Genomic DNA, 13,785 nt, shown 5'->3' with positions numbered 1-13,785 from the left:
CATTCACCTGCTGATACAGCAGGCCTGCTCATTTGTCCCCCCTCCCCCACCCCAACCTATCTGAGCAGAGGAAAAGTAACTAGGGAGAGAGACGTCAGGGCAGAGGGAGAGAGCAGAGGGAGCAGCCACTGTTGGTGCGGCCAAAGTGTGTGTCTCCCGTGGGCCACGGGGATGCCGTGGAAGGCAGGGAAGCTCAGAACGAGCCATCTTGCCAGCATCCCGCTCAAGAGGGATGCTGGCTGCCAGGAGATCCCAGCACCCAGAGGCATGAGGTGGGAGCAGGCAGCCCGACCCTGTCAGGGAACCGTGTAGTGGGCAGGTCCCAGGAGCGCCCTGAACAACTCTTGCGGGGCCCCATGCCAGAGGCCACCGCAGGGGAGGTACTGAGAGAAGCCTCCGTTTGGTACAAATGGGGGATCTATGAGGAGACCCCAATCCTGAGAGGAGAAGGGGGCCCAGGAGGGGCAGGGCAAGGATAGGGAGGAGGGTGAAAAAACACCACTGGCCCTCCCCAGGGCAGCTTCCGTGGGCCACAGGTCAGCCCAAGCTAAGGAGAAAGAAGGACATTAATTTGGAGCTGAGACTGAAGTTTTAAACTGGGCCAGACTACTCTGGACTTTTTAATGCCTAAAACTGACCAGAAATCCTTGCGATCTATTGGAGGTATCATCAAGGAAGGGAAAAGGAGATTCATCAGCACACATTTAGCAGAAATACTTGGAGAAAACACGAAAATCTGCATGTTTGTACTTCACTTAGTTCAGGCTGTCCAACATACTGGTTCCACATCTGTCTGGAGACCATTAGGGCAGGTCCTATCTGAGAACGGAGTATGCCCAGAGTGAATGAAGCTGAAAGGTGGGGAGAGAGAACAACCTGGATTCCAGTGATAGAGTTTGAGCCCCTGCATCAAGCCATACCTGAAGGTAGATCTCTTCTCTGGAGTTTTCTGTTATGTGGGTCAATAAACTCCCTAGCTAATCTGAGTTTAATTTTTTATCACTATCAACAGAAAGAATCCTGATGGATACAGTGCATATACACACTCTTATTCTTGGGGAGAGGGACATAGCTTTCATTGGATTCTCGTAGGGCATTGCTAATAAAGGATATGGCTCAGAGGAGAGAAACCCTGGAGCTGAAATCCAGTGATCTCACTGACAAATACAAGGGAAACCATTGAATGGAGTGTGTGGGCCTTTCCAGGGGCATCGTGGAAGAGCTAGGTCAGAGAGTCTTTGCATGTAGGGGCCGAAGCCCGAGTCTGGCATTAACTGGCACTCAAGAAATATTTGTTGCATGAAAAACAACAGGAAAATTATAACAAGTCATACTGTACATGCAGATTTTCAGAAAAATATCGAATGTGTGAACATCTAATCTGCATTTCCATGTCCTGACAGATGGCCCGTATTAACAGAACTCTGATTATAGTAAAGAAAGAGAGAAAAAAAAGAATGAACCTACAAATACTCATTGAGTGGGTACCATGTGCAACACTTAACTATTAAAACAATTGTGACTGCCAAGACAAGTTTTTTTAAAAAGACGTCTATGTAGTCCCGTTTCTCAGAGACAGTCCTAACTATGACCCGGAGAAAGAAAATGACCTGGCTTAGTGGGTGGGAAGGGGATGATTTCTTGGCTAGGGCAGGGCTTGGACCCTGTTTCTTCTTAGAAGAGGAGTCTAGACCCTGAGAATCTAGGGCTGACTTCTCAGAGTGGAACCAGGGACCACCTGTATCAAAATCATCTAGTAGGTTTATTTAAAATGCAGGTTCCTAAGCCCTGGTCCAGATTTACAGAATAAGAACCTATGAGCAAAGTATCCTAGAATCTTCATTTTATTTTATTTTTTATTATTTTTATTTTTTTTAAAGATTTTATTTATTTATTTGACAGAGAGAGAGATCACAAGCAGGCAGAGAGAGAAGGGGAAGCAGGCTCCCTGCTGAGCAGAGAGCCCAATGCGGGGCTTGATCCCAGGACACTAAGATCATGGCCTGAGCCGAAGGCAGTGGCTTAATCCACTGAGCCACCCAGGCGCCCCCAGAATCTGCATTTTAAACCCTCTTCCCGGATGCTTGTCTGGACATGAAAGTTGGAGAAACTTTACCTGCCAGAATCTGTTTATTTTTCCATGGGTTCTCTGTGCAGGTGACATTCCGCACAGCCCCAGGGAAAGTGGTTCTCCCGGGGCTTGGGGGGGGGGGATTGGAAAGAGGCCAGGGTTCAGTGACACAGTATCACCCTCACTGAGGTCATGGTCAGTTAAGGCTATGTCAGAGGTAAGGGGCTGTGTGAGTAAGGGCCTCTGAATGGAAGCCAGTGGAAACTCCCCATGTCCTCGTGGTAGAGGAACATAACCAGATACAATTATGATGTAGCTGGTGAGACGGACTCCTGGAGCCCCCAGCTCTCTAGAAGACACCACACATTCTTGGCTTGATTATTTGCTGCCTTCTGCTGCCCTGGACGGTGTCATTTGGGAGGGAGGTATTGTTTTCATAGACATTATTTTTTTTTTTCAATTGGTGATTAAATTTCCTGAAGGCGAGGATCCTAGAGCTCTCGTCCCCTTCCACCTGCCATCATGTCTCCCACACGGCCGACCACTCTCTAGGCTTACAAGTCTTCAGTTCGACCCGCGTTCCAGTTTGTTTGAGACCAGGGGGCGGATTCCCTCTACTGCCTTTACTGCCTTCGTGGGGTAACAGCCAGAACGCCCTCTGGCATGTGCTGTCCCGAGTTCTCAGTCCTATGACATGGGTCTGATCGACTCCAGGGGTGGGACTGACCGGCTTAAGCCCTTCTACGTCCCCATTCCCAGGGCCACAATAGTTGGTTCCAGAGCGGGCAGCGACCTAAGCATCCCGACCAGAGTGAACCTGGTGACTCTGGCTGAGAATGTGGGGCCACCACTTCTTTCCTCTCTCGGTAATGAGCAAGGAAGCCTGCTGTAGTCCTAGACATTCTTGGCGGGCTGCCTGGACTTCGAGAGGAAAGCACACAAGAATGGGGCCATGACTAAAGATGCACAACTAAGAAGACACTGGGACACGAGCACATATTTGACCTAGGTAAAGATTTACCTGAAGCCACATCTGTTCCTGGGCTGCTCAGTGATCTGTACTAATAAGTACTCCTCCCTGCCATTTTTTTTGCTTAAATCAGTTTGGGTTGAGTTTTGTTATGTGTCATTAAATGTATCCTGATAGATATGTCCGTCAGCTCCCCTTAGTCCTCTTGCAGTAAGGTACCTCCATCATCAGGTCCCTCAGACAGACAGATACCCCAAGTACCCATGAAACAGGATAAGGCGGGTGGTGGGAGTAGGTAGTGGGGTTATTTGCATGCATGACTTGCGGAGACTCCATGCCCAAAGAGTATTGATTAATGGATCGATGTCAACCTGGAGGGAAGCCCCGTCCTGTTCAACATTTTAATCAATGACTCGAATGGAAGAGGAGGCATGCTTAGCAAGTCTCAGATGACACCGGGCTGGAAGAATTGCTAATATGACAGATGGCAGAATCAAGATTCAAAATTATTTTGACTGACTTGAGCAATAATAAGGATAAATATAAACTCTTGCATCTAGGCTGGAAAAAAAATCAATTGTCTACGCAGTGGATGGGGGAGACCTGGTTTGGCAGATGTCACAACAGTGTGGCACGTGAAGGGGACTTTATGCTCGTGATGAGCCCAGAGTTGAGGCCACTGGGAACACAGTTCATGACGTTTTCAAATATTTGAAAAATGCCTTGGTGGAGAAAGGCTGACCTTGCATCTATTTCCCGAGTGGGATGAAGACATGGAATTTTCTGGAAAACAGTTTTCAGCTTAATATGTAAAAAAAGTTTCTAAGGATTCTAAGAACAGGCCACTTCCCCCAAATTGTGACTGTGATGATTATATCAGAATGGAATAGGAAAAGTCTCTTAGGGTGGTTTTCCCTTTCAAAGCTCAGATTTTAACAATTTTAACAACTTGTAAGTCAAAGCAATACACACAAAAGCATCCAGAAAAATATGGGGCGCCTGGGTGGCTCAGTGGGTTAAGCCGCTGCCTTCGGCTCAGGTCATGATCTCAGGGTCCTGGGATCGAGTCCCGCGTCGGGCTCTCTGCTCAGCAGGGAGCCTGCTTCCCTTCCCCTCTCTCTGCCTGCCTCTCTGCCTACTGTGATCTCTCTCTGTCAAATAAATAAATAAAATCTTTAAAAAAAAAAAATATGAGGTCATAAAGTTGCCTCGCTCAGCACCCTTGAGAGTTTCCTTCAAACTCCCCAAAGAGGAGGCTCATTGAGAAGGAGTATACAGAATGTGGACTCGGGACTGGCCAGCCCCATCTCACCTCACTCCATTTACGGCCTTCCTCCTCATTCCCGCTTTGGCCTGGCCCATCCTTCTGTCTGCTCCTGCTAGTTAGGACTCCGTCCGGTCCCTTTCCTGCCTCACCCCTGTGCCCCAGGGGGAGCGCTGACCCCACAGCCTGAGCACTGAGAAACCACACCTCGTTCCAGTCCCTGCCCTCTGACCCTCACTCATGGCTAAAACTTTGCGCCTCCTGGAGCGCCTGGGTCGCTCAGTGGGTTAAAGCCTCTGCCTTTGGCTCAGGTCATGATCCCAGGGTTCTGGGATCGAGTCCCGCATCGGGCTCTCTGCTCTGCAGGGAGCCTGCTTCCTCCCCTCTCTCTCTCTCTGCCTGCCTCTCTGCCTACTTGTGATTTCCCTCTCTCGGTCAAATAAATAAAATCTTTAAAAAAAAAAAAAAAAGACTTTACGCTGGGCCTGGTTTCATGGACCACCCTAGATACTGAAGGTATATGCCCAAGACACCTTCTTTTCATTCTTTTTTTTTTCCTTTCTTTTTTTTTTTCTGTTATTCTAAATACTTCCTTTTACTTGCTAACCCAGAGAGGTGGAGAACAGTCAACAGCCCAATTTCATCTTATAAACGCAGAATGTGTTTTTTTTTTCCTATTTATTTATTTATTTCCAATTTATTTATTTTCAGAAAAACAGTATTCATTATTTTTTCACCACACCCAGTGCTCCATGCAAGCTGTGCCCTCTATAATACCCACCACCTGGTACCCCAGCCTCCCACCCAGAATGTGGTTTTTGCAAGGAAGTTATCGATAGCATTAAGTTTCACTTCTACCAACACAAAATCACGTGTCCTGCGGATTTCGCACGACTGATTGTACTCACATATTTCTCATTAAAGCTGTCCACCTCTGTCAGAAGCTTCTCTTGGCAGTCAGGGTTGGTGGCCAGGAGGTAGGTGGCAAAAGAAAGCGTGTTGGTGACGATCTCGTAGCCAGCGATGAGGAAGATGAAGGCCTGGCCCACGACCTCGTCCACAGTCAGTGGCTTGGACAGGCGGCCGGGCTGGTGTGGCCGGGGGGCACCTGCGGCGCAGTGGGTGGAGGGGAACACTTGTCTGACCATATCAAAGCTGTCCACCCCCACAGAGGGGGCGGAATGTCGGGCATCCAGAATCAGTTGGAGGAAATCTCTCCGCCTCTACGGGACAAAAGGAGAAAATGCACATTCTGGCCTCCGAGTCACATGACTGAGATTTCTTGGACCCACAGGTGTAGCTTTTCTAAGGAGCTCGAGCTTGATGGGAACCAGCACCCTCACTGTGGGGTTCTCGGAAATGGCGAGAACCTGGAAGCCCCGACTATCCCTCCCATACACTCTGGGTCTCAGACTTCGGTGCAGCAAGCCGCAGACGGTGATGCTGCCACTGAAGAAGCATGAGGCCATTCTAACTGGGCTGATTGGGAAGCGCGTTAAGCCGTTTTGGGAAGGAAAAAATAGAGGATGTCGCAGAATAGTACGCACAGTGGAATCTCATTTCTGTAAAAATGGTATGTGTACAATATATACAATTACACGTATTTGTTCATGTGTAGAAAATGTTTAGCAACATCCATACCCAGTTGCTCACAGGGAGCCAGAGGAGGTAGGGAAAACCTAGGGGGGTGGGGAGGATGGGGGGAAGCTTCGATTTTTTTTTTTTTTACTTTATACATGTTTGAACTGTTGGTTGGCTGGTTGGTTTTCCAACAATAAAACAATGAAAACATCATGCAGATTTAAACCAAAGCACAGGCTCCCTTGTTCCCTTACACACCGTTCAGGGCTCATGGGGGGGTGGCCATACATTTTCCTCATGCAGTAGGAAGGTGACAGAGCTGGGGACGGGAGGGAACCAGCCTTGGGGATGCTTGTCTCATCCTTGGGTCCCTTTTCCTCCGGGGGATCCTCTCTCCCATTTAAGTGCTTAGAGCTTTCTTACTGTCTTCCCCTCCCTTCCTTACCAGCACAGATACCCTTTGTCTTTCACTACCACTAACTGTAACTATACAAGTGTTTACATATTCCTTCTGTATGGACGAAGTGTATCCTTGGCATGTCCCTTCTTCGAAAACCCTGTTAATGTGATGAGTGACAGCCAGTATGTTCCTCTTTTCCAAAGTTTATGGGGCTAAAGCAGCAAAAGGAGGGCGTCTGAACCACCAGCAGGAATATACTATAATTTCAAAGTACTTGACTTGGTGCTGCGTTTGCTCATTCATTGGCTTCTGACTTTCTGTCGCATGAATAATCTGTGCCCCACACGTCAGCACTTAATTCCCTCTCGTGAGGTTGTAGTTACTTCCCGTCTTGTTGCTTTTTTTCCTCTGTAAGAGTATAAACATGTCCAGGGCAGGACCCTGTGGCCACCCCTCTACCCCGGGACAGGTGTGGCACTGAGCATGTGTTAGGTCTGTATAAATAATCACTGCGATGCAGTAAAATGCATTTGAGAAAGACCGCGTTGGCTTTGCTTACAAGTGCACGGGATCTGGGGCGGGAACCTTGGAGCACCGGCCCTTTGCAGCTTGCCTGCTTCCCCGCTTTTGTGACCTTGCAAGGCGTCTGCCTCTCAAGATTCCAGCAGGCCTCCCAGCTAAGACGCGGGGCCTCAAGGACGTTGCGTTTCCGGGGCGAAGGACTGTGTGTCTTGCCGGCCTGCTCAGGTGAACCATCGGTGGCTGCCGCTTGCCACCCCGGGCCCTGGTCATTCTGATTTCTGGGTGGCATCGTCAAGGGCTGGCTCTCCCCAGACTCCCTCCTGATGCTTGGCCGACATCTGGGTGGCTCTTGAGGCCCCGCTGCAGGCCCTGGTTCCGTGGGGCAGTCGGGACAGGGCAGGGGATGGCCCATAGGGGAGCTAAGAATCTTCCACTGCCTTGGCTCCTGGATGAGAATTGGCAGGACTGACAGCTAGGGAGGGTTAAACTCCTCAGGGCGCCAAGCAGTAGTCCCCAAGGCTTACCCACGACTTTGCTGGAGGGCGGGGGGGGGGGGACCCCGGTGGCCTTTTCCAGTGGTGGAGCTGCGGCTGGCCCCCTTTCCTCTCCCTGCCCAGACAGGCTGCGAGAGGGCCATTGGGCGTGTTAGAAATCCGTCTTCCCCTCCTGCTCCAGAGGTCAGTGGAAAGGGCTGCTCTCTGGGGCCCGCACGCTGGAGAAGAGCATTAGCGTAGATGGGTTTCTTTAATTTGCACTGCATCACGGAGGCTATGTGAACACTGCCCATTTAGGACTGAAACAGTGCTGCTTTATGGCTCTATCCAAGAAAAATACGCACCCTGATAGATGTAGGTGTCTAATCCACCCATCGGCTAGAGCTTAGAAAAATATTTACCTTTTAACATCTGTGCTGCATTTTCCACTGCGCAAACACACATCTGCTTGATGGAATGTCTACAGAGTTTAGATGGGTTTAAAGCAAGTTTTCTTAGTAACCATATAGCTCTGTCTTGACACGGGCAGTCCTGGATTTGTGGTTGGGAGGTTTTTCTCAGATCAACTCATTGTTTGAAACAAATAGCTCTTGAGTTTATGAAAGGAAGAGCTTGAGGCAATGCTGGTAATTGGATCTTTAATAAACCCCTCACCTCACAGTAAGCCGTTGGGCGCAACAGTTTTAGGATCTGCAGCCTGATTCCACAGCCTGTGGGTTTCAGGCTGGGGGAGGGGGAGGGGAGCGCGTGTGACAAAACTGTCATCAGGAAGCCCATCAGAGCACTGCTGAGGTTTGAAAACGCGGCTCCCTCACCGCTCCTTCCCCAGGCTTCCTCGTCATTGTGGAGATGCAGGAACCCGGGAAGAGAATGTTCTGTCCTTTTAGGTGGCAGGGCTGGGCCAGGGAGCCCCAGGGAGCTGATGGGTCCCACACGTCCAAGGGCGTCGAGTAGAGTTCATGATGGTGTGTGGGCCAAGGGGCTGTGAGCGTCTGTGCACCTTCCTCTGCCTCCTGAACTGGGACACCTTTGCTTCCCAGTATTGGGGGGAAGCCAGGCGGGACGAGGCTGCTGCTGGTGCCTCCCCCCACGAACTGCCCCGCCCCCACTCCCCATCTCATCCTGGGCCAGTGGTGCAGCCACCGGATCTCCGCGTCCCTCGTTAAGCCCTCTGAGCCAGTCTTTGAGGCAACTCTGCCACGCTCATGCGAATCAGTTCCGGAGAAGACATTTCAGGCCTGTTTTTTCCTTTTGAAGCAACTTTCTCGAATGCAACGAGGCCCTTAAAGAAGAGCATTATACATGCATGAGTGTATCCAACAGTGAAATTATTTTCCCAACACTGCAAAGTCCTATTTCTGTTCTCAGCCAAGTTCAAACAACAAATATTTCTTGGATTTCTACACTGCACCAGGCCCGGTGCAAATCTGTAGGGAGGAAAGAAGTCTCTGGGTCTCAGGGGATGCGCAGGAGCCCTCAGCCCCCGACTGTGTAGCCACGTCCTCCATGCCGAAAGCAAGTGGGAGTTGCTTGTCAGCTGCCCAGACCCTCTCTACTGCTGATGCTCTTCGCGTTGTAAAACACCATCTTGCCGACGTTCAGGAGAACGAATATGCTGATGGAAAGTCCAGGTTGGCGCATTTATCTAGAAACTTCTTTGAGGTGGCTATTGCCGGTGCTTGAGAGAGAGAGGGGCCGTGCATTTGGGGGGGCACCCATGTCAGAATGTGGACAGTTTGCTCCGGGCTTCTCTCCGCCATCCTTCCCCCTCTGCCCTCACCCTTCTCGTCCATGTTTGCCCCCCACCACCCCACCCCTTCTCCTTTCCTTCTAGTGCCCTGGAAAGCCCTGAGTGGTAGGCGGCTAAAGGCCAGCGTGCGGGGTGGGGAGGCAAGAGGGAAGGGAGAGTGGTGCCAGATTACGCCCCGTTCCATTTAGCTGCTGTGTCCTATTACGGTCCCTTACCTCTTCTGCTTCTTGCTGGTCCCGCAAGGCAATCACGTTCCTAATGAGTTTGTTAAAAAAGCCATTCAGTTCATCTCGGTTCTTATTGGGCAAAATCCGGGCCAGTGGGACCATTATGGATGGAAATGATACTTGAAAGAGAAAAACAAAAGCAACACTGAAAACAGGGCAGCAGTAACCCGGGGCTATCAGATGCCTGTTGCCAGGGAAGCAGAACCCCCTCCCCCCCAGCCCCCCTTTGGAAGGCAGGGCTCCCCTCGGGGTCCATGTGCTTTATTGCAGGGCTCGAGCCTGATTGTACCTCCCGACTCCTGACCGCCCCTCGCACGTTGCAAGCGCTTGGTGCATGTCTGTTCAGTTGAGTTGGCGCTGCCATCTGGCCCCTGGGACGTCAAGCTCGCACTTAGAAATGAGTTTTTGGGGTCCTAGGTAGGAGGGCCTGAGGTCTTCGTGTTCCATCAAGGAAGGGCAGATGTTGGGGCATGTTTCACATCTGAGCAAGGCGGGAAGCAGACCTACTTTCTTAACTTCCTGGACATTTGCCTTTGTTTCCCCAGGGGTAACTGTCCCCTGAGGGACCACCTGAGTGGTCCCCAAGAGCTGCCACAGCCGTCGATGGCAAGAATGCTGGCCCCTCGGGATCCTCCCTTCCTGTGCCAGGCCTGTGCCACCTGTGCCCTTGCTGCTATAGCCTTGGCAGGGCTCCGCGGTCCAGGGACACTCATCCCCTCATGGAGTGGGGGGGGGGGCGCTCAGCTGAGGGGCTGAGCTGCTGCAGGGTGGCTTGGGTCAGCTCTGCTTCCCAGCAAGGACCGGGGGCCCACTGGGCACAGGCACTGCATGGGAGCCCGGATCGGGGGTGTAGTTCTGGACCCCCGGAGCTCTCAGAATACTCTGCCTGTTTTCAGGAGCCAGAGCCTGAACCACTGTGGTGCGGCAGGGAGGTGGGCTCAGAGTGGCCGACGGACGAGGCGTAGCAGTGCCAGGACAGCGGAGCCGCCCACGGGAGGACGTGCCCGGGTCCCTGGGCCACCGCAGGTGGAGCGGACCCGGGGAAGCAGCTCCCAGGGGGTGGCTGGGGTGAAGGGTGGAGCGGAGGCTGCTCTGAACCCCCTTGGCAACCCCTCGGTACAATTTCAGCGCGGAGCTGATGGAGGTGCCCGGGACTTCCACCGAAATGGACTCACAAATGGGAAAGGGACTGACTGAGGAATGGATACAATTTAGCAGCCTGGCAGAAGGTTAGAAGTTCGGGCAATAATCAATAACAGCAATAGCAACGCTTCAACACTTCCATAAAAGCAAGAAGATGCCGGAATTGGCCAGAGGGCAAAAACTCACTTCTTGAAATAAAAATAAAATAAATTGACCCGTCCCTATGGCATTAGGTAACCTGCCAGTCACCCTTCACGTATGATTTCTAGTTTGCCGGGCGCTGGGCTTCCAGCGGAGAAGACTTCTGGAGAGGATTTTGCTAGAGGGGAGGGGTATGTCATAGAAAATGAAAGGCTCTGGGCTCCCATCTTGGCTCTGCCTTTCTAAGCTTTCAGTTTTCTCATCTGTGAAGTGGGGACGAGGTGGTTCTCGCGGCGGCGGTGGCGAGAAAGGCCAGCACTACCGCCTTGCTAATGAGTGGCCCCGGCCGGTGACAACAGAAGCCTGGGTGGTTCCAGGAGCTTAAAGTCTCTGCAGGTGGACCCTGTAGGGCGAGTCTCAGAGACCCCTCCTGCGCCCCTTCCTCGTGGTGGGGGCTGAGCCCCGAGAGCGGCCGTGGGGTCTGGCCAGCTTGCCGGACCTCAGTCCTACACCCACCCCCCTGGGCAAGAGCTGTACTTACAGATTAAAACCAGGACAGGCCTGGGGATGGAGTATGCAAAGAAACGCCTGCAGTGCGTCACAAAAGGGTCCTCGGGGGCCCTTCGGGAGTCCACCTGGGTCCCAAAGGCGACACTCGCAACCACATCTGTGGTGTAGCAGCTGTAGCACCTGCGAGAGAGGGAGCCATTTGGGTTTGGGAAGGACTCTGCCATTGGCCTGGCCATCGAGCCCTGTCCCCCCCACCCCCCACAAGAGGCCCGGCTCCATCGTCTGCCTGCTACAGTGGGAAGCAGCTTCCTGCAGAGCTCAGGGGTGGGATCCCTTGAGCATGGCAGCAGAATTCAGGAGGACGTGCGAAAACATACTGGACAGCTGACGCAAACCAACACTGGGAAGAGGAGGAGAACATCACTTCCTTGACTCTCCGGCTCCAGGCAGCCTAATCCGCCAGCTACAAAGTCCAAGAAGCAGGCTCCGAACCTTCCTCCCTGTGGAGGGAAACAGTTGACCCAAAGCCCGCGGGCATGAAGCCAGAGCTGTGCAGAGTCTGTCCAAAGCCAGGATTCAGGGGTCCATTGGTATAGAGCAGGTTGGGATCAGCAAATCGACAACCTGGTTATCTAGTTTTATTATTTTTGTCCCCCTCTCCCTCCTGATGATTTTACGGTTTTTCTAAGAGTAACAGACCAAAAACAAGGGTGCTTCACACTCAAATAAATAGAAGACAAACTTTGGGACCAGCTTCATGAACATATGTATGTTATTACAGAAAACACACGTTGCGCTTTAGAAACAAACAGGAGGAAAAGTGGCAATAGCTCCAGCAAAGTTAACCTCTTCGGCTCTAGGAAACCTGCCCTCAAAGGACCATTTTAAGCCAGAATGATCTTTTTGTGCTGTCTCGCAGGAGCAGTCAGGTGAAGTTATTTCTAAAAAAAAAAAAAAAAGGCTACCAACGGGGTATGCATTTCCTTTTATAATGAAAAGTTCTTATTTTTGTGGCTCGACACGAGTGGGGGGCACACACAAGAGTTCCTTTCTTCAAGGCTCTGTCACCAACAGCTTATCGTTAAGGAATAAATGACATCTCCAGATGACTTCTTTTCTTTTGAGTGCTTGATTGAAAACATTCCTACAATTGATTACACATGTCCCCGCTATAGTGAAAACAGTTTGCCTACTGAGTGTGATTGCGTCTGATCCTAACCCCCCAAGAGTTAAGGGTTTTTAAGTTAGTTATTTACTTTGCTTTCATAGTTGGTCTTTAACCAAGGCACACAGCCCATGACCAGAGAGAAAAGAGTGTGAGAGGATTTTGTAAACACCACGGCAGAATTTGAATGCTGGTGATGGTTTATGTTATTACTTTATGAGTAATGATAATAAGAACGAGTCAGCTTCTGGCTGACCTGCCTCTCGCGCCCTGTTCCTCCCAGGCTGGAAGCCATGACTTAGCCCAGGACAACTGGAGGGGAAGCCAGATAATCAGTCATTTCAATTTGGAGTCCACCGCTAAGTCCTGGCTTCTAGGCTGAGGTGTGCAATTCTTGCGGTAAAAATGCATGGACTTTCCCAGCTCACCCCTCCCTCCCGGCACCCCCCTCCCCCCGCACCCTGTCGCTCTGACCCCTCCTGCATCTGCAGAGGTCAGAGGGCGTGTCCACACACACTCCGCTGCCCACTCAAGGCCTCCGTCAACACGACACACCTACCCAGGGCTTTGTTCACATTCTCTTCACATCTTACGCGGGTTTCATTTCTTCTTATTATTCAGTCCACCCATGCTTTTTATGAGCTTCTAGCATTTCCATAGTTTGCTGGTCCCAAGGTAATTGTCCAGCAATTATGTAGAGTTACAAGAAGCAGCAATCCAAATGCACGATTCCTCATCTGTCATGTGTCCATGTAGCGCCCTTACCTCTGGATGTCGAAAGCGTCGCCGGATTCCGCATAGCGTTTTAAGTGAGCCAGGAGCAGATCACAGGCTTGGCTGATTAAGGGCGTCATCTGATAGCAGATAACAAAGGGGTAATTAGGACACCATGCAGGGAGCCCACCTAAATTAGCTGCAGATAAAGAGGTCATGTGTGGTGCTTCCTGGGAAAACAGACATTGTTTTCAAGGTAACTTTTTTTACGCAGCTAAGAATCAAGAGGAGTGTCTGAAATTCACAAATATCGTAAAATACAATAGCTGTAAACGTCTATTTTGGCTTAAGCAATCTGTTCTTTGGGAAGCGAAAAGACGAAGGGATTTAGAGTAAATACTGGGAAATAATTACAAAAATGATCATTAAGTGCTTAGAAATGAGAATCAGTACTCGGTTTCATGACATTTGGTTAGCATTAGAGAGTAAATAGACCACAATCCATATGTACTCTCTCTGGAATTAGCCCCAATCCATGTTTGCTTGGTTCCAATTTTACTTTAGGTTTTCTGTTAGAATATAGAATCGTAGTCTCCAAAGGAACGTAAGGTGGTCCATTTCAAGTTTTTACCCAATACAAAAATCACTTTCAGCACATTTCTGATGGATGGCTATCCATTTTTGCTTCAGCCGCTTAAACCTTTGAATACATATGTGTAAGGGAACCCTTGACTTCAAGGGACCTTCCATGCCCACCTGGGAAAATTGCTGAATTTCTTTTTTTTTTAAATATTTAAATATTTTCATTCTGGAAATGGAAATGTCTAGCATAT

General features: G+C 50.4%; 1 protein-coding gene across 1 annotated transcript in view; it reads right to left on the bottom strand.

Annotated features, from left to right (window-relative positions):
- The window catches only part of TBXAS1 (thromboxane A synthase 1), a 165,858-nt gene that overhangs the window by 39,715 nt on the left and 112,358 nt on the right, over positions 1-13,785 (bottom strand). Inside the window, exons 7-10 of the mRNA XM_044246702.1 lie at positions 13,004-13,092; positions 11,105-11,253; positions 9,268-9,398; positions 5,214-5,528 (exon numbers count right to left, since the gene is read on the bottom strand). Of these exons, the coding sequence (XP_044102637.1) occupies positions 5,214-5,528; positions 9,268-9,398; positions 11,105-11,253; positions 13,004-13,092 (684 nt within the window). The remainder of the gene's footprint in view (positions 1-5,213; positions 5,529-9,267; positions 9,399-11,104; positions 11,254-13,003; positions 13,093-13,785) is intronic.

The sequence above is a fragment of the Neovison vison genome, chromosome 4 (genome assembly GCF_020171115.1).
Source record: "Neovison vison isolate M4711 chromosome 4, ASM_NN_V1, whole genome shotgun sequence".
NCBI lineage: Eukaryota > Metazoa > Chordata > Mammalia > Carnivora > Mustelidae > Neogale > Neogale vison.
The sequence above is the reverse complement of the archived record's forward strand: the minus strand, read 5'-3'. Positions and strand labels throughout refer to the sequence as shown.